The 20,291-nt window shown below is 36.8% G+C and overlaps 3 protein-coding genes across 4 annotated transcripts; 2 read left to right on the top strand and 1 right to left on the bottom strand.

Annotated features, from left to right (window-relative positions):
• Positions 1-245: 245 nt before the first annotated feature.
• Positions 246-4,603, bottom strand: paplnb (papilin b, proteoglycan-like sulfated glycoprotein). The gene is made up of 13 exons (XM_065268359.2): positions 4,551-4,603; positions 4,031-4,140; positions 3,908-3,968; positions 3,716-3,818; positions 3,165-3,295; positions 2,987-3,087; positions 2,668-2,869; positions 2,333-2,509; positions 2,099-2,249; positions 1,529-1,609; positions 1,242-1,383; positions 1,062-1,137; positions 246-927 (listed from the first exon to the last, which is right to left on the bottom strand). The coding sequence occupies exons 1-13, from the start codon at positions 4,599-4,601 to the stop codon at positions 646-648; spliced, it is 1,668 nt and encodes a 555-aa protein (XP_065124431.2). The 5' UTR covers positions 4,602-4,603; the 3' UTR covers positions 246-645.
• Positions 4,604-8,104: 3,501 nt separating this feature from the next.
• Positions 8,105-14,119, top strand: drc1 (dynein regulatory complex subunit 1 homolog (Chlamydomonas)). The gene is made up of 16 exons (XM_065268378.1): positions 8,105-8,315; positions 8,468-8,555; positions 8,751-8,863; positions 9,265-9,448; positions 9,524-9,661; positions 9,792-9,878; positions 9,963-10,085; positions 10,248-10,387; positions 10,469-10,603; positions 11,262-11,616; positions 12,538-12,627; positions 12,706-12,801; positions 12,874-12,989; positions 13,125-13,277; positions 13,393-13,495; positions 13,999-14,119. The coding sequence occupies exons 1-16, from the start codon at positions 8,185-8,187 to the stop codon at positions 14,032-14,034; spliced, it is 2,088 nt and encodes a 695-aa protein (XP_065124450.1). The 5' UTR covers positions 8,105-8,184; the 3' UTR covers positions 14,035-14,119.
• A 629-nt stretch (positions 14,120-14,748) lies between these two features.
• Positions 14,749-19,444, top strand: kcnf1a (potassium voltage-gated channel, subfamily F, member 1a). 2 transcript variants are annotated; one of them, XM_065268383.2, is made up of 3 exons: positions 14,749-14,833; positions 15,193-16,345; positions 16,436-19,444. In XM_065268383.2, the coding sequence occupies exons 2-3, from the start codon at positions 15,201-15,203 to the stop codon at positions 16,662-16,664; spliced, it is 1,374 nt and encodes a 457-aa protein (XP_065124455.1). In that variant the 5' UTR covers positions 14,749-14,833; positions 15,193-15,200; the 3' UTR covers positions 16,665-19,444. The 2 variants fall into 2 exon arrangements, with proteins under 2 accessions (XP_065124455.1, XP_065124454.1); XM_065268382.2 differs by having other exon boundaries at positions 15,193-19,440.
• The last annotated feature ends 847 nt before the right edge of the window (positions 19,445-20,291 follow it).

Raw genomic sequence — 20,291 nt, 5'->3', positions numbered from 1 at the left:
ACGTTGATAAAAGTCATTCCAGTTTTGTAAACGTTTGGAATATAATAAACATGAAAAAAGGCTGGTACACGATGTACGATTTGTGGTAGTAATTTCTCTTTGTTAATGTTTTTTTTTTTTTTGCACATTAACAAATAAAGACTGTGTGCAAGATAACACATACAAGAGATGTATTTTAGTAAATCCTACTAAAGCATCATTAATGTCAATATAATAGAATAATCACCGATCATGGTTTGTGTTTTCTTTTTATTAGCAAGAATATAAGGTTAAGCAGCGAGAGAACTGAAAGAACTGTGGTTACATGTGACTGAAAGAATACATAAAGCTTTAAATGTGTTCGTATTTTCATGAATTCATGTGTATTGTTATTGATCTTGCTGTAGATTTGACACGTTGCCCTTTAGAATAAATTAATCAGGTCTAACATAAATAGGGCATTATTCCTACAGTGGCATCAGTAAGTAAACACTTTTGTTTTTGCATTATGCTGCATCCTTGAAAATTAGCATCTCAATTAATTTCCATCATATCATCCATGAAAAATTATTGTGTGCACCTTTAATTGTGTATATTGTCTTGTATACATAAGTAATCAATTTGGTTGACTTTTTTAGGGATTTTATGACCCCTCTTTAATTCCACCTATGCATGTGATCTCAGTTTATAAACTGTGACCCGCTTGATCCCTTTCCTGAACGTTGGCTTCCTTGAGGCAAGACCTCCGGCAGCACCCTTACATCTCCTCTCACATTCTTCCTTGGAGACAAAGTTATTGCCATTGCCATGGCAACCACCGAACCAAAAATGTGAGCAGGAGCCTGAAGAACGATCAAAGTAGAAACGAGATGTCCAATCAGAGCAGGACCCAGCATCTCTTTCCAAACCACACTCACTAGCAGACTCGATTCGGATGGGAATATGATCCTGAAAACAAAGAGAAACCAAAACAGGGTCATGTTGGAGAGATTATTCATACAATTAAATGACATTGTATGGTAATGGATGGAGCATAGAAGAATAGTAAGGGTGAAAATTAAAAAAAAGAAAACCAATTGCACCCTAGAAATGAGATCAGGACATCCTTGTCTTTTAAAACCTTGGGCAGGTGTAATTCCATCCAGACAGCAACCATATCTATATCATCAGAGATACAAACACACATCATTAATAATTAAAGAAAAATTCAAGTGGGTCAAATTTAAGTGCTTATCTTTGTGACTGTGTGGATGTGTATGTACCTGGTCCTATGACAGTCTTCTTCAGCACAGCCTTCTCCCAGAGGGCCAGAGGCAGCAGTGTGACCATCAGGGCAGCAGCCGAAATTTGATTGGGCACAATATGGGCCAGTCACTGGAGGGTATGGATCACTTTGTCTGTTAACTACCCAAAGAGCCAATGTAGAGGATCAGAACTTACAAATATAGTATGAGTGATGCGTACATGAATTGAAAACTAATTGCAGTTTAAAATTAAAATAATTTGCATATTTCTGTTGACTTATATCTTATGCCAGAAGCTTATTAACCTGAGGGTGCATCATGGGTATGAGGCACGAATCCTTGCAAGGTGCGTTTGTAACCATTTGGGTTCTGAATGCTGGGCACCACTAAACCAAAGCAGATGCAACAATTTTTTTATGCATATGCATACTGTCAGGTTTTACATGCATTGATTATATGTTGCTTTACAAATAAATATCTAAAATGTAAAACTGTGTCAGATAATGTCAGCTTAATTCAGATGTTTTATATATATAATTAGATTTTTTCTTATGCCATTGACAAGTTTTAGGCATAAGTTAGTCTTTATGTTATATTGTTAACTAAAAAAAAAAAAAAAAAAAAATACTAACATACCCTTGGCTATGTATATTGATTTGGACTTGATGAGACTATTTCCAGTGCACTTATGTATTGCTGTTCTTATGTTGCCATAATTGCTTCTATTGTTTACCTCACTTGTAAGTCGCTTTGGACAAAAGCGTCTGCTAAATGACTAAATGTAAATGTAAATGTTAATGTATCTTAACAATGCTTCTAAATTTTTACTGAAAACCAATGGTTTATAAAAATATGTATTGCCAGGTAAAGCTCACTTTGGGCCCTTGGACAAGCCTGTGTGTTGCAGTTCTCCACAGTGTGCGGTTTGCTAAGAGAAGCGCATATTTCATCTGCATACTGATTGTGATCCAAATCCATGCACACCACCTTGCGCTCCCGAGTGCCGGTTCCACAGCTACGAGTACACTGAGAGACATGACAACACACAGATTTAATACTGACCAGCTTCATCGAACTATTCACTTCCTTCGCCTTCTTTCTTTCCTCACCAGGCTGAAGTCATTGGTATAGTATCTGAAAACTTGCTGGCAAGCAGGTCTCTGACAGGATGTGATGTTATGTGGGCGCACAAGGCCATTGCAGTGGTGCTCTGGGATGCGCTGCCCTCTGTCCCCAATGCAAAAGACCTCTCGATTCTGCTGTCCCTTGCCACACGTGACTGAACACTGGAGGAATGGAAATATTGGTTAAGCTAGTTGAGAAATGCTAGTTAAAGGGGTCATGTGCTGCTATTAAAATGCTCCACCAATAAGATAAGATCTTTAGCAAAAACATATTCTTCTGTTCTGTATGTGCATGAATGAAGTTTGAATATAACACATACATCACCAAAGGGGCCGACACTGTACTCCACACAGGGAGGCTGGTTGCAGACTTGCTGGGAAGTTGGTCTCCTGAGGCCTTGTGCAATACAATGGGTGTCATCTACCACAGCTGATGTTCCCTCATTAATACAATGAACAGTACGGGTTTGCACGCCTTGACCACAGTGAACAGAGCACTCTGAATACGACCCATATGTGTACCTACAAACACACACAACATTAAACTAAAAGTCAAAAAAACTTAACAGTGTTTAATGCAGCCTATCTCATCCATGCGTCTTATTAATCTATGTTTACGCTGTAATATATGGTGTTTACCTGTAGGTGTCCATTATGTGGTTAGAAACCTCAGAGCCATGTCTGGAGGTGACAGGAAAAGGGTGATCCTCAAAATCCACAATTTCTCCATGTCTCACCGCCTTTCAGCAAATACATGGGTGTGTTAGAATAAAGTGTTTGCGTGTGTGGTTTTGTGTTATAGCCAGCTTCCACATACTTTGCAGACACCCGCCACACAGACGTTTCTGCGGCCCGGATAGCATGGTGTACCATCCACCACAGCTGCTCGGTGCCGGTAGTAAAAGTTCTGGCCCGTGGGCACACACACCAACTCGCACGGTTTTGAAGCTGGAGCAAAACGTACAGTAAACAGATCATGTGACTACACGAAAAGCCCCATCATACTACTAAACCACCTGAGGGAAGCTTTTAGCCATAGCAAGAAATTTAAGCATCTGGAACGTTCTTGCTTAACCATTGCATCTAATTATAGGTTTTCATTATGTGCTCCACAAATTAAAGCTCCAATTAAAGTCATTGTGAGATCATTATGTCTTTATAGCAACCTACTTTACATTTATGCATCTGCCAGACACTTCTGGAAAAAAATACATTAGGGCGGTCCATGCATTCTATGAGAATTAAACCCATTACTTTGGTGTTAACACCAGGCTCATTTAACAGTTGAGCAAAATAGACTCCCTCATTCAACTTAAGGACCGTATAATAAAAAATACTATTTAATAAAAGTTAATTGTCATTCTTCACCTCCGTAATATGGCCGCCAGCTGTAACTTTTTCCCTGGAATTCCGTTCGGTCAAACAGGGAACACTGTTCTTCACGGAAATCTTTAGAGCCATCAGGGCAGTCCTTAATGGTAAACAAAATTTAGGGCACTGCAATCAACATTGTTTTATTTTAAATTGTGTGTTTGTTTTGTAAAGTATTATGTTGTTTACCTGTGTGTTACAGAGTTTGTAGGATTTGGAAGGCCCTAAACAATTGTGTCCACCATCCGTCCTTAATATAAAAAACAGAGTTAAGAAGAAAGTAGGATAGAAAACATGAAAGAAAAGACCAACCTCATGGTGTTACAGATCCTGGTTCTCACAGCGACTCCTGTGCCACAGGTGCGGCTGCAGGCTCCATACGGTCCATATTCTTCCCAGTAATCATTACTTGGATGGCCAAGCTAAAACAAAAGACATTACCATTTTCTTCCATTAACCTTTATTGTTTTTATAATATCCAATTTAAACACTGATTGATAGATGCCAGATAATTGCCAACTAAGACAAATGTCAATGTGACATTGACAAAACCACATTTTATTAATCCTGTAAACATGCAACAATCTAGAAAAAAGTATATAGAGATATGTCTGAATGTTTGACATTTGTTACACTGTGAAAAATGTATTTTTTTTTTTGTTGTTGTTGTTGCAATTTTATTACACAAAAGGTTATGAATGACTTGGATCAAATTCTAATAACACAAATCCAGACTAATTTCTAAAATAAATTATTTAAATTCCTGACCACAACAGAGAAACTTTTATATTTTGGGACAGAAAGTGTTTTATGTTTTGGTTGTGTTACTCACACTGAGAACTCCATAAACCAAGCAGTACAGCCAAAGAAGACAAAGGATCATCATCTACACAGAGACAGTTATTTTTCACATTTTATTTCTAAATCATAAATAAATATACAGCCACAGAAAAAAATAAGAGAATGTCAATTTCAGTTTTTCTAGATTTACTATTCATAAGGAATGTATTTAAAATAATATTTTTTGTTTTGTCTGTCAACTACTGAGAACATTTCTGCTGAATTCTTAATAAAAAAATTTTTTTTACTTGCATTTATTTACTAAAAATTGAATTGGGGAAAACATGGTCAAAATAACAAAAAAGATGCAGTGTGTTCAGATCTTCAATACTGCAGAGAATTTTCAACAAACAAAATAGTAATGTTTTACATGTATTTTAGGAAAAATTATTTTTTAAACCCTGATTTTTAGACACATCTTTCATGGGTCTTGTCATGCTCTCAGTCTTTTACATTTGCTGTTGGATGACTTTTTGTCACTTCCAAAGTTTGCTTTTGTTGGAATTCAACAGACACTGGATCTAGAAATGATGATTAAAGTCAAAACTGGAATGGTATGTTAATGTTTTCAGCAGCTGTAAATGTTGATATTTAAATTTTGTGATGAATTCTCTTACCTTCAGTGTTGAAGTCACCCAGTCAAAAAATGCACCCAGTCACAGTGAGGGAGTAATGATACTGATGTCCATTCACTTTGGACTAAATACTCAGGACTCTTGGACTTGCCTACACAAACTTACCAATACACACCACTCATATCAGATTACAACAACCCCTCTTAAAAGTCCAGAATTACTGTATAAAAAATTACAGTAGGCTTTTCAAGGACTTATTTAGATTATCAATCATTTTCAGAGAGTGAATTTTTTTTTTTTTGACCTTTTTTTCATTTTATTTCAGTGTTCTTGAACAAAGATCTAGATGGACACATTACATACGGTATGATTAAAAAAACTTTTTTTTTTGTAAAAAAATTAAAATGTAATTGTAATGGAATTTAAAAATCACATTTACAAGTGTGAATATGGAAAGATGAGGGAAACCCGGAACAGTGCACATTATCTATATGACACCTTGGACCTTTCTTTTCTCAGGATAGAGCCCTATAAATTATATTTCAAATGTAGATATGTGATGAGTGAAGATCTCTTTTAGTCATGATGAGTTATTGTGTCAATGTTCTGGCCACAGATGTTCCTTTTAGCACTGCCACTAAACAGTATTAAATCATAGGGTGCAGGCATTATGTGACACCCAAGGCTACAATGTACTATTTAAGGTGCTATTTAAGGTGCTTTCCCTTTTCAGCAACCAAAATGAGACAGACAGAGCTGTCATTTTGAAGGAAAATTCAACACAAACAAGACTCATTCTGCCAGCTTTACCACATAACACAGGATACAACAAAACAACATTCAGAAGTGCATTATTGCCGCAAAAGTAACAAACATGGCATTTTTGTTCAAGTACTTTCATGTGCAACTATAATTATGTCCTTCCTGGATTACTATCCCTGAAAAGAGTAAATATTTAGCTGGTTTGCTCAAAAGAAACAACTATTTATTGCTCCTAAATTTTTGGTTCTTTCTTCTAGATTATAATTTTGTGTTTTTCTCTCAGTTTATCAGAGCTGTCGGTTGAGTTTATCAGCCTGTCTCTCTTTAGAGTCTAGTGCATGCTTTGTCCCCCGAAAGTCCTCAATGGTCTTAAAGGCCTTTTGCAGCTCCTGGGTAAGGCTGGTGTATTTGTCTTTCAGTATTCTGTTTTCCAGGCGGAGTTCAGTGATCAGGCGACTCAGCTCCAGGTTGTTATGGCCACAACGTCCACGTAGCAGCTCCACGTCTCTCAGCAGGACTTCCATGCTCCTCATCAAATACTCCAGCTTCTCCTGTTGTTCTGACATCCTCTTGTCTGTCTTGCTCTTGTGTTTAGGTATCTCATGTGCTTTAGGTGATTATAAAGCTCATAATAGAGGAGATGAAAGCTGTATAAAATATAAAGCTCCTCTCTTCCTTTTTCCTTGCACTTGTGAACTCCTAAAAGACAAATCCAGTTTGCCTAATCCACTCTTTTATCATTACATGCATATGTAAAAAATAAAGGATTAGTTCTCAACTGGTTTTAATACAGGACTTATTTTACATAAACAATTAGGGTGTGACAAGATCTTGTGCGACGAGATGTAGAAACGACAAGGATGGCAACCTGGATGGTAACCCATGATGACTGAGGACCACTGAAGGAGAAACTCTAGTCTCTCTAAATAAATGCATGGATTTAAACACATAAACACATTAACTATACCTACAGAGTAGACAGATGAAGATCGTCTGTTTCTTCATTAGTTCATCAAGATGGAGAATCTATGATCTTATGTCCTGTAAGGCAAAGGCAAATGTCCGATTTACTTTAAGCCACTGTAAGGTGATTATAACGACAACACAAATAGCTACTGTAGCCCCAGACTGTATGACTGCTGATAGACTGTAAAACCGTTTGAACATTACCTTAGTAAATTTTAAAGTATACAACATTTTTTACAATATTTTATAACTATTGTTAATACTACAGAATACAGCATATTACACCCATAGGGCAAAATATATATATTTTTAAATACAATTTTAAATATATTTCAAAGTCTACAAATACTTTTTTTGCCATTTTTTGTATATTTAAATAAAAAGTTGTATGTTACAAACCTGTAAACATAACAAGTTTGAAAAGGTTATAATTAATTATATCTCAACTGGAAAATAAATACTTATAATTTTATTTTTTATACTTACTTATACATTTTATACTCATATTTTATAAATTTTATGCAAACCTTTTTATTTTTGCAAAAAAAATTATATAGGCTTTAATTTTGCTATATGGGTTGTAAAATTAGAAATGTATTTGTTGCCCCTGAAATACATTTTTAAAAATATGTTAATATATGAAGGTTAAACATTGAAGTAAGTTTTACTTACTACAAAATGTATTTTAAAACATATTTTGGTCAAAGAACTGTATTTTTGCCGTATAAGATACTACAATAATTTACTACAGTTTACTTTAATAGGCTACTACAGTATTAGTGTTACATTCCCACATTAAAAATACTGTAGCATACTTTAGTATTTAGTAGTAAAATGTCTAGATATTACAGGGTTTTGAAGATTATCATAATGAATTTAAAAGTATGTTTCAATATTTACAACTTTATTGTTCAATATAGTTAGTAGCCTACTAAATAATACTACAGCTATACATTAACAGTGTAGTAGTAAGTGTTGTAGAGCCTAATAATATACTAAAGTATAAATTTATCAGTTTGATCAATACCAAAGTAGAAAAGTCTCCTTAAATATGAAAGCAGTCAGGTGCACACGAAACACACAAACGAATCCAGCCAAAAACTCCCGTCCAAATAAAAATCAATCTTATTATGTCTGTGGATGAGAGATGAGAACACTGATCTGTAAGATGCGCATGTTATCAGTGAGAGGATGTGACCGGCCAAGCGGAAGTGGCCACTGTATCATAGCAACGCGGCTGTAAACAACGCACGCGCTTAGTTTTGCTACTTTCTTTCTGGTGTTGTTTTTCTCTTTCTACTGTACTTATTAACGCAAGTCAAAATGAACGAACCCGATTCGTTTCCAGTGGATGATGCAGATGAATCTGGACCATCTGTTGAGCCTGAAAACCAGGAGGAGAGAATAAAAGCCCGCCGTCTGCGCATAACCGCACGGAATGAGGCCAAAAAACGGTACGCGTTCTTAGAGACGCTTTTTAGTATTTGTACTATAGTAAACCACAGTACATTAAGGTTGAATAACAAAACCGTATTCAGTTACCACAGTTTATTAAACTAACGTTATGGTATTCTTCATGTGGGATATGGACAATGTGTTGTTGCAGACAAGAGCTTGGAGGAGATTCCCAGGAAAAAGAGGTAATCAAAGAGGAAACACGGACAAGTCTCAAGGAGGTGGAGATATGTGAAAAGGTGAGATACAATTAGATAAAATAATAATTACCAAACTTTTTCATGCCAAGATTTCTCAAGAACTTTATTTAGGAGTCTTGCATTAAAGAGATAGTTACCATTTTTGGTTTTGCATAATGTTGCCTGAAAATGCATTAAAAATAGGCATGTAGTGTGTGAGGTATATTTGGTAACAGTCCTCTGCTTATTTCACAGCACCTGGCAAAATTGCAAAGTGATGGCTTGGAGCTGGTGACCAGCATTCGTGTAGCTGCAGATGCCAGAGAATCGAACAGGAGAACAGAGCAAGAGGAGGCAGATCGGCTGAGGTATCCACATTCGGCATTACATAGTTCATATTCTTCATAGACAATTAAGGTGTTAAAGGGATAGTTCACTAAAAAATGAAAATCCTGTCATCATTTACTCCCTCTCATGTTGTTACAAACCTGTTTAAATGTATTTGTTCTGATGAACACAAAGGATGATATTTTGAGGAATGTTTGTAACCAGACTGATCAGGAGCACCACTGATTTCCATAGTATTATTTTATCCAACTATGGAAGTCAATGGGACTTTTGATCGGTTTGGTTACACATTTGATAGTGTACCAAAAAACAAATTGTATAGGGCACAAATAGAGCCCAAAGCTTTTTTGAAAATTGTACCATTCAAACAAATCGATGACCTTTGCATTCATTGTCATCTTTGCCTTTTGGTCCTGTGAAGGAGAGAAAAGCTGGAAAGCAAGGCCAAGTCCAGCTTGGAGAAGTTTGAGGAGATCACTTACAAGTGGACGGATGCCAAAATGAAACAGACACCACTAAATCTGAGAGATGCTTTAAAGAACCAGCAGCACCTCTGCAACCAGATTATACATGAGAAGAATGAATTGATCAGTGATCTACAGCAGGTGCACACAACACTTTAACCTGCAACCAATGCAAAAACATCAAATCAATGCCAACTTGAGTCTTTGTTTATATAGGAGCTGAAAGCCAGCGATGATCGATATGTCAAAGACTTAAAAAAGCAGACTAAGGACATAGACCTGCTGATCGAGAGGATGGAAGAACAGATCACAAGTTTAAAAAAAGCATACAGGGAGAAGCTGCACCAGATTGAGGTGTGGTATCAAATCATATCTACCATAGAGTTTTTTTTATATGTTTATGATTAAGAATAAGTATTTTCACCATAAAGACAGACCTGGGAATGTATACAGCTTCATGCAATTCCTTATATTGACATTACAGAACGCTTTTGGTGATGAGAGGAGTACTTTGCTAACCAAAAACAGAAAAAAATGGGAACAACAAATGAAGGAACGTCGCGATAAAGAGGTACTGTTTGTAAAGAAAAAACATTGGCAAAAAAAGTCCTTCTGACAAATAGCTAAAAGATTTAAATTAGATTTTTGTCTGTAGCTGAAGAACATGATCCAGAGTTTAGGCCTCATGGAGGAACACGAGGACCTGCTGCAGAAGCTGAGGGTCCAAATAGGTGAAGAATGCAACATAGAGAAAATTAAACTGGATACAGAAGTACAGGTACATACACATAATATTAAAAAACTGCTTACACACACACACACATATATATATATATATATATATATATATATATATATATATATATATATATATATTATTAGAGACTTTAACACTGTAGGGAGAGGTTCAACAAAGGTTTCTTTCTTTTTATGTGTGTAGAATTTAAGGAAAAGGGTACAGGAGGTGAAGTTCAGTTGCCATCTGAATCAGGAGAAACTTGATAACAAATTCAGAACTCTAAAGAGACGAGAAGAGGAAAATGCAATCTTAAAATCCCAACTAAAGAGAAAACTCATTAGGTACTTACCACATTAAGTAAGTTATACACTCTAGTGCAACCACATTAACTAAATTAACAAAATCTGAATTTACTTTTTCAGAATGCAAGATGTTCTCAACAACCTAAAGTCTAAATGTGCAGACCATGAAAAGGAGTTAAAACTGGAGAAACAATCACTGAGCAGGGACTACGCACGCCTCAACCAACAATACAAAGACATGCAGAAGAAAGCAAGGTGAGCATCATAACCTAGAAAGACATTAAATGGACACTCCCCTCCCCTAGAGTTAAACATTCGATTTTTACCGTTTTGGAATCCATTCAGCTGATCTCCGGGTCTGGCGATACCACCATAGCTTAGCATAATCAATTGAATCTGATTAGACCATTAGCATTGCGCTCAAAAATAACCAAAGAGTTTCGATATTTTTCCTATTTAAAACTTGACCCTTTTGGAGTTACATTGTGTACTAAGACTGATAGAAAATTAAAATTTGCGATTTTCTAGGCCGATATGACATGGGTGCAGCAGGCGTAGTGATCCAATTTTAATTTTCCGTCTGTTTTAGTCCACAATGTAACTACAGAAGAGTCAAGTTTTAGATAGGAAAAATATTGAAAGTTTTATTAAAATCTTGTGAAATGTCCCCTTTAAATATGACTGAAAATAAATCTAAACAAGACCTAGAAGAACGTAAGGCTCAATATATAGAATAGTTTTTCAGAATAAATAGGTTGTATGTGTAATATTACGGCTGCTTTTTAAAACAGATTGTGTCACTGTATTATTTTAGTGAGAAAGGTAATAATGCATACATTTGGGGCTATACTGAAAACATCTGGAAGCCTTTGTCTAATGGGCAAAACCTGTGTTTGTGTGTGTGTGTCGCCAGACACTTTGGAGCGCTGGATATGCAGCGCTATGAAAATATATGGCTGATGAATGAAGCGGAGGTTAAGGCCCTGGCACACAAGGCACTAGAGGTGGACAGACTGATTCATGAGCAACAGCTGGGTCTTGCCTGGGAATCGCCTCCGCTTTCTTTCATGGACCGATCTGGCCCATTTGGAGGCGAAGAGCAAGTCCTCCGAACCGCTGGACAGGCAGCTGCAGAGGCCCTCAAGGAGGAGCCACAGGAGGAGGAATCAGGAAATATAGTAGAAGGATCTGAGTATCTCCAAAGCACTGAAGATAGAGTTACTAGGACAACAATGAAGAGAATCCTAGAGATGCTATGTGATGAGACGGTGAGTTTTAATGATTAAAGCTATTCCTTAAATATTTTCTGTAAAAATGATTTTTTGGCTTAGTAAATTTAAAGGGATAGTTCACTTTAAAATGAAAATTCTGTCATCATTTACTCATCCTTGTGTTGTTCTAAACCTGTATGAATTTCTTTTTTCTGATGAACACAAAAGAAGATATTTCGAGAAATGATTGTAAACACACAGCAGAGTGATAGTGACCATTGACTTCCATAGTAGTTAATAAAAAAAATACGATGGAATTTAATGGGTACCGTCAACTGTGTGCTTACCATCATTTATCAAAATATTTTCTTCATCATTTATCACAATATTTCCAAAATATTTTTTCCTACTATGGAAGTCAATGGTCACTATCTGCTGTGTGTTTACAATCATTTCTCAAAATATCTTCTTTTGTGTTCATCAGAAAAAATAAATTCTAAATAAAAAAAATGATTGTTATTTAACCAAATTTTTGTAAAAATAACACAAAAAGGTGAGCAATTCTAAATGAACACATCATTTAATAAATTCAGCTAAATTTCATTATGTCAAATTTGTAAAAAGGAAAATAAATTCATAATTTTTTCTTTAAAACTACTTGAAATATTTTAGTAAATATAACTGCAGTGGACTAAAAATAATAGGCTGTATTTACTTTAAAATATAGTGCATCATTTTTGCATCCACTTGTTAAGTAAATTTAACACGGAATTTTAAGCAATTTAAGCTTAAAATTGGCTTTTTTAAGAAATTGCTTAATATTCCATGTAAAACTTGGATGCAAAAATAATGCACTGTATTTTATTTCTTTTAGTAAATCCAACGTATTATCAGTGTATATTTTACATATGCATTCTGTAAAGTACTATACTAAAAAGACTACAAAGTGTTTTATAAGGTTTTTTTCTCATCTTTCAGGGCTTTCTTGTAGATAGTAAACTGCTTAAGCTGCTGTCCCTTCTGGAGAAGAATGAGCAGTCCCTTATAAAGCTGGATGCTATTTTCTCAGTAAGTTAAACTATCTGACTAAAGTGATACTAGCTAACAATTACAAACGAGAATCTTGTGTTTTTTGCATTAATGCAGGTAATGGGGATTGAGAGTGAGGAGGATGTGTACAGAATGACAAAGTTCTTTATGAAGTACAGACAGCAGAACGGAGAACAGAGGGATCAGATGGAGGTAAATGTAAACAGATTCACCATTGCATGTGTTGTCATCATTGTTACTCTAGACTGTACCTCTGTTTCCCAGGAAGAGGAGGATGACGGTGATCAGGCCCAATCAGTGGAAGAGCCCCGTGACCTCATCCATCCAAATGAAGTACTAGTGGCTCTGAAAGATTTTACTGCCCAATACTGCAGACCCCGGTCAGTGTGCTTGTGTTTTCACTTACATAAACACTTAGACTTGTATGTGATTCTTGGGATCACACCCATGGTATTGTTGGAATTTTAAAGAAATAAAAAAACCTTACTCCGTGTTTTTGTTGGATGTGTATTTAGTAAGGGTCTGGCCTCACATCAGAACAGTGCTTTGGAGTTGAATATGAGAGATGACATTGAAGATGCTGCATATTGGGAAAGCCTGGCTAATGTCATTCCAGAGTCCAAACTCAAGCTGTGGGCTGCACTGGATACAGCTCTCAACAAGTACCAGTAAGTGCACATTTTGTAGTCGATCATTAGCATATTGCACCTTGGATTTTATTCCTAAATTTACCTTCTAACTTTCTCTCTATTCTTATTTATAACAATACTACTTTCTTTGTAGTACCGTACTAGCTGAACGGTCTGAGCTCCTAGTAGAAACACAGAGTATTAAGCAACAGAATACCGAGCTTAGGCATTTACTCCACCAATACACAACCTCCAAGGTAAGTGTGCATGCTTGTTGCATGTCATTAAGGTTCAGTTTGGCTGTACATTTAAAGGGGACATTTCACAATACTTTGTTATGATGTAAAATAAATCTTTGGTGTCTCCAGAGTATGCATGTGAAGTTTAGCTCAAAATACCATATAGATCATTTATTATAGCATGTTAAAATTGCCACTTTGTAGGTGTGAGCAAAAATGTGTCCTTTAAAATGCAAATGAGCTGATCTCTGCACTAAATGGCAGTGTTGTGGTTGGATAGTGCAGATTAATGGCTGCTATTATCCCCTTCTGACATCACAAGGGGAGCAAAATTTCAATGACCTATTTTTTTTCAAATGCTTGCAGAGAATGGTTTACCAAAACGAAGTTATTGGGTTGATCTTTTTCATATTTTCTAGGTTGATAGAAGCACTGGCGACCCAATTATAGCACTTAAACATGGAAAAAGGCAGATTTTCATAATATGTCCCCTTTAAAATTATCTATTTGTCTTTTGATAGGTCAGTGCTGAGCTGGAGACCCACCCACCCAGATGAGACAGTTTCTTGGGAATTAATAATCTCTTTAATCATTTTGAAGAAGAAAAAATCTATAACTGTAATCTATATTAACGAAAACTACGTATTTCAACTACAATAGAATTTGAAAGTTATATGAATTGTAATAAACAATAAAATTGCTTCAAAAGAATGAGTCAATGTTTATTTTATAACGTTAATTTTTGATGAGTAAGCTTTCACTTATATAAGTAAATAAGAATAAACATCTAATTCTTCTTATAGATTATGGACTGGAAAATGTTGTCATTCATTTGCTAGTTTTACAGTATATTAGCACTAACTGTATTGCAATTCCTATTGTTAACACTAGAGGGAGATATTTTAACATTAATAGCAGCGCTGTTTGTGACCACTGGCAATGCCACAGGTACGAGTTGCTAATAGTAGCCTAGTGGATCATCTGTTCGTATTTAGTAGAGAAAGCAGTTTTTGACTAAAGATAAATTTGCCTACTTCCCTCAAAAATATTAAAAAATTGTAAAAATACCTGAATAAAAATGTCCACTATTTTTTTATTTACAGCTATTGATTATAATCTCTGTAATAGGCTACTGTAAGCCTACGAGTTTTATGACTGCATAAAATATAGCCTGTTCTAAAAACATAAATTATAACTCTTCACCCCTCCCATCACTCTCTCTCTCTCTTTCTCTCTCTCTCGCGCGCGCGCCCCCTCAACCTACCGTTATTATTATTCCTCTGTCCGCGCGGACATCATGCGGCTCAACTGAACTGAAGCTTTTGAGACTTTCTTCATAGGTGGTGTCATACATCAGTAAGTTGGATAAAAACTGACTTTTTATTTATGTTTTTATATTATAATATTTATTATAATAACTTGATGCTCTTTATTTTTATTAATGGACATAACTAACTGTTAAATCGTCTTAACAAAACCTTGTCGTCTACATGAGGTGAATGCACGTCAGAAATATGGAACAACTTCATGCACCCTTAAACTTTATGTAGAGATTTTATTATAGATTTCATTTTTTAGGATTTGCAATGTTTAAATGATGATCTCTCAATGTAAATGCAAAGTTAATTGTTTCATAATCTATGGCCTTTTATACTGTTCTTTAAAAACTTTGTTTACTTTTTGCTTCTCACTTTATAAAACTTTGTATTGTACAGTATCAGAAATGTGGGAGTTACCGAGAATACGTTTCGGTGACTGTAACAGTTCAGAGGGGAGTGAAGAGACGGAGATCGCTGTAAATATTGGCGGTGTCAAGCACGTTTTGTATGCAGACATGCTAAGCCGATATCCCGAGACGCGTTTGGCGGAGCTGGCGAACAGATCCACGGACTCCGCGCAGGATTTCTCCGCGCTCTGCGATGACTACGACTCATGCAAGCGAGAGTTTTACTTTGACAGAGATCCGGACGCGTTCAGGTGCATCATGGATCTTTATTACTACGGAGAGATTCATATGAAAAGAGGCGTCTGCCCTATGTGTTTCATGAAAGAGATGGACTTCTGGGGAATCGATCCGGATTATCTGGACGAATGTTGTAAAAGTAACTTAAACGAGGTGGAAAGTGAACTGGCAGAAATTGCGGAAAAGGTCAAATCCATCCTGGATGACCAGGAGGGCGATGCACAGACAACCAGTCTCCAAAGGTGCCAAGTGTTCCTGTGGAAGCTCATGGAGAAACCGGAGTCATCACTGGCAGCGCGCGTAATCGCCATCGTTTCATTTGTCTTTATCTTATTTTCCTCCGTGGTCATGTGCGTGGGTACCATCCCTGAACTGCAGGTGCAGAATGCCGATGGACAGTTCGTGGAACACCCGAGCCTTGAGGCCATAGAGACGGCTTGCATCATTTGGTTCACCGTGGAATACATTTTGCGTTTCGTCTCCTCTTCCAACAAGGTGCGCTTTATGCTCTCCTTCATGAATATAGTAGACTTTCTGGCCATCATGCCTTTCTACGTGGTGTTGATTCTTACTCATCTGGGCACCGCTATGATGGAGCTGGCCAACGTGCAGCAAGCGGTGCAAGCGTTGCGCATCATGCGCATTGCGCGCATATTCAAACTGGCGCGACACTCATCAGGTCTCCAAACTTTAACCTACGCGCTTAAGAGCAGCTTGAAGGAGCTGGGACTCCTGCTGATGTACATGGGCATCGGAATTTTTTTGTTTTCCGCGCTGGGGTACACGTTGGAACAAAGCCACCCGGAGACCATGTTCACCAGCATCCCGCAGTCCTTCTGGTGGGCTATCATTACAATGACCACTGTGGGTTATGGAGACATCTACCCAAAAACTACGCTGGGGAGGTGTAACGCCGCTGTCAGCTTTTTGTGTGGCGTGATAGCGATTGCGTTGCCAATCCACCCGATCATTAACAACTTTGTCATTTTTTACAGCAAACAACGTGTGCTTGAAACTGCTGCCAAACATGAGATTGAACTCATGGCGTTACGCGCAAAGGAGGAAGAGCAGGGGTGCACGGATGATGCCGAAAAGACACGGGCATCAGAGCTGGGCAGTGCTGGTGTGAGAGGGTCACATGATGGTGAAACCTTTATACCTTTACATGAAGATACAGCTGGGGCGTCCAAAGGACACCCTGGTCACAAATGCAAAAACAGCTGAGTGATTTTTTGTTCACGTGTTTGTAAAATATAGCTATAGGGAGTTTAAGTAAACTGTGATTTATCATATATAATGTTTAAAGATGTATCTATCTCTTTTGTGGATAAATCCTTCAGAGCATATCAAAACTTTAAGCTTTTAAAATGTCGACTTGTGTTCCTTTAGCTCAGTTGGTAGTACATTGCATTAGCTGTGCAAAACTCATGGGTTTGATTTTCTTGGAACAAATATACTGATAAAAATGTAGACAGTAAATGCACTGCAAATCACTTTGGATGAAACTATCTACCAAATGTACTTTTTGTGTGTATATAAATAAAGGGTCTTTAAAGGAGTTCCTAAAGATCACTAACCAAACAAAAATGGATAAAGCCCTGCGTATAAAAATGGCTATGACTTTTTAATTTAATTGGTGCACTTTGAAAGATAAAATCAAAACCTAATTTTAATGCATTCTTGTTATCATCTCAGCTTTTGTCTCCAACTTGGCATCTTAAAATGCATGAGCGAGGCTGTATTGATTTTTGTGAGCTTGTGTCATTTTGACCTTGTCTTTTAATTGATTGCTGCTTTTTAATTGATATTGCTTTTGTAGACTGAGCAATTACATCAAAACTCTAAACAAAGCAAAATCCAGCAAACAATACATCCATTGTGTTTTAGCATGCTAACTAGACGTGCAAAAAACGTACAGTGCCATGAACAACCACTTTAGTTGTATTAAATTATTCGAACAATGCACTTCGAATAGATGCTTCTGACCTGACCTGCACTTTCTCTAGATGCTTTAATCCCATCTGCTTATTAAACAATGTTGTGCACCACCATCACCTGCTGTCAGATATGAATGATGTGTCACTTGAGGATTTAAACATTACTGCGGTGCTCCTTCGTGGACCATTTGTTGGGTCATGAAAGACATGGATGACCATGAGTGTGTGTGTTTGTGTGGGCTTTGTCCTTTTCTTTGTCCTAGTGAATTATAGTGTTCTGAATGTGCTTGTGCCCACGTAGAAAGGTAGGGTGAGTTGGTCTTTGTGTCGGTCTGTTGATTGTTGGACACTGAGATATGCTTTAGATTTGCCATGTGGGTGGACAGGGCGCAGACACAGCTAATAGCCAGTAATCACCGACCCCCTCTCACTCAGCCCAATCGGCACCACATGCAAACACTGAAAGCTTAAAATATTCACCAAGAGAAGAGGAATTCAGACCACACACACCCTCCCTAATGCACACATTACCATCCGTAATATAAATAAACATGGCCAAATGCACCTCTGTAATGCTCACATACCTTGCTGTCACGTATCATTTTGAGAGTCCCATTTGGTATCCCATTAAGCCAAAGCAATGCACAGCGCAAGACCGAGAGAGGCACATGTCCCATGCAGCTGACCGACTGCGTCCAAATTCCCTCTCAATTGCACATGGATCAGTTTTGGGTTACACACATTGCATTGTAACCAGAGCACATCGCGAGAGTTATGTCTAAGCCTACTGTTTGTCATCTTCTAAAAATATAAGGGTCCATGTTTCCCATCTGAGTTCAGGTTTACCATTAGACAAAACTGCTACAATCTCCACACAAAGTAGGCCATAGAAAGATACTTTCACTAAGGTCTTGACCTGTATGCAAGGTCATTGTGCATGATTTTTGTGGAAGAATTATTCAAGCATTTATTTTCAGGAGATAAACAGACATGAGTTAGCCATTATTCGTCATTTATATGAACAACTAATATCTAATGAAAATGGAAATATAATAACTGCACTATAGATCCACTTTAATGGACCAGGTGACAAAAGCAGCAGCCGTGATTTAAACCGACTGGGTCAGAGTGATATTTTTCTGCCTTTCTGCACACCATAACCACACAGAACAAAGAGATTCATTTTCAGAGGAGAAAAAGTGAAAAAAGGTTTCATAGACTCTGATATTTAAAAGCACTGCAGAAGTGCTGCGGGAACAAAGCTACTTTTTCACAATAGGAAATTACTTAAGTGCTCTTAAGCAGCAGCTGAGTGACATTACGACTGCAGTTAAATCTGAAGGAGAATAATCATAGTTATTAAAACTGACCTTTACTGATAATGCAGTGATGGAGAAAGAATAAGACTCTGCTCTCTAACAAAACTCTGTTCTCTAACAAAACAAGAGTGAAGTTATAATAAATAAATAAGCTAAAAATTAAATACGGTGAAAATTACACAGCTTTATGACAAAAATGCAGTAACACTTTGTTTTACATTACTTTTCTTACACATTACATGTAGGGGAGAGCGAGGCACAACATAACGCTTTTTGCTTTGGCTCTATCATTCAAAAAATATTAAAGTTAAATTAATCATTTTTTACACAATCAACACACACATCTATGGAAGCCCGTTTCCACCATGTTGTAAAAAAAATCTGCCTTTGTATCTCAAAATTCTGAGATATCTCAGAGTATTTATATCACAGAATTCTGACTTTGCATCTCAGAATTCTGACTTTGTGTCTCAGAATTTTGAGATACAAAGTCAGAATTGTATTTTATTTTTTTACAACATGGCGGAAACGGGTTGCCATACACATATCTGCTGCAAATTAACACTTAAAGTTTGTTTGTGGGACTGCCTATATCTGCCTTTGTTTATATATCTGCCTATAATAGATAGATTTCCACACATTCATCCATCCATGATCTAACCATCCTTGTATTATGCATCAATGCCTATAAATAGATTTTTTTGAAAAAAATCATAATTGTCAGTTATTTACCCATATATTGTATTAACAGTTATAATTTTAAAGCAACACCATGTAGTTTTTTTACCTTTAAATAATGTCTCTAAAATTATTTCAGTGATAGAACAACTTTTAACTGGACAAATTGTACTGTTGCTGCAACCTGAGCAGCCTCCTAGCTGCTACAAGCACACTCTGAAAGTGGCGGTGGAGGGTAGGAAACACAGCCCCGCCCCTCCCCCTGCCTGCAGAAGAGTGTCTGATACCAGACACTGTTGTGCTTTTCAACCACATGGGGGAGCTGTAAGTCATTTTTACATGGAAACTACATAGTGTTGCTTTAATTAATAGTATTTAAATTGTTTTCATTTCATTATCATTGTATACTGGAGGCTTAATTATAACACTGTGTGACAACGAACCCTGCTGTGTAAAAAATGTTTTCAATTCCAGCTTTTAGTTACTAGTTGCTGACATATTAAAAAAATAGTGCTATGTTTTAGGTAACAAGACAGTGATTACAATAATATAAGGGTGGATTTGGTGACTTACACACCCAACTCAGAAATCGAAAAAAACTTAAGATGGAGAAATGTACTTGCTCCAACACAGTCTTTGTTTAATATCTTAACCAAAACACATCAAAACTTTTCACAAATTCACAGGAGATCATCTTCTGACAGTATGACCAAAAGCACAGATTGCTCGGCCCTGTATAAATATGTAAAGTAGCTGTGTTACAATTAACCCCGTGTTAGTTTGTGCCCCGCTCACCCATACTTGATATCACAGTAAAGTTGAGTAAAGTCTGAGTAATTAGCTACATGCGAAATCTTAACGAAACCCTATAGAAAAGATAACATTTTGTTAATAAGTAAATTACTCAGCACTTAAAA

This window comes from Paramisgurnus dabryanus, chromosome 12 (assembly GCF_030506205.2).
Source record: "Paramisgurnus dabryanus chromosome 12, PD_genome_1.1, whole genome shotgun sequence".
Classification (NCBI taxonomy): Eukaryota; Metazoa; Chordata; class Actinopteri; order Cypriniformes; family Cobitidae; genus Paramisgurnus; species Paramisgurnus dabryanus.
This window is presented reverse-complemented; position numbering and strand designations above follow the sequence as displayed.

Excerpts from the sequence above, each read along its gene's own strand:
- paplnb (XM_065268359.2), bottom strand. The coding sequence starts at position 4,601 with ATGATCCTTTGTCTTCTTTGGCTGTACTGCTTGGTTTATGGAGTTCTC. Across the intron at positions 1,384-1,528 it reads TACCCATGATGCACCCTCAG|TTAACAGACAAAGTGATCCA; the intron begins GTTAATAAGCTT and ends CTCTTTGGGTAG. Across the intron at positions 928-1,061 it reads GTCCTGATCTCATTTCTAGG|GATCATATTCCCATCCGAAT; the intron begins GTGCAATTGGTT and ends CTTTGTTTTCAG.
- drc1 (XM_065268378.1), top strand. The coding sequence starts at position 8,185 with ATGAACGAACCCGATTCGTTTCCAGTGGATGATGCAGATGAATCTGGA. Across the intron at positions 12,990-13,124 it reads GCCCAATACTGCAGACCCCG|TAAGGGTCTGGCCTCACATC; the intron begins GTCAGTGTGCTT and ends ATGTGTATTTAG. Across the intron at positions 13,496-13,998 it reads ACCAATACACAACCTCCAAG|GTCAGTGCTGAGCTGGAGAC; the intron begins GTAAGTGTGCAT and ends GTCTTTTGATAG.
- kcnf1a (XM_065268382.2), top strand. The coding sequence starts at position 15,201 with ATGTGGGAGTTACCGAGAATACGTTTCGGTGACTGTAACAGTTCAGAG.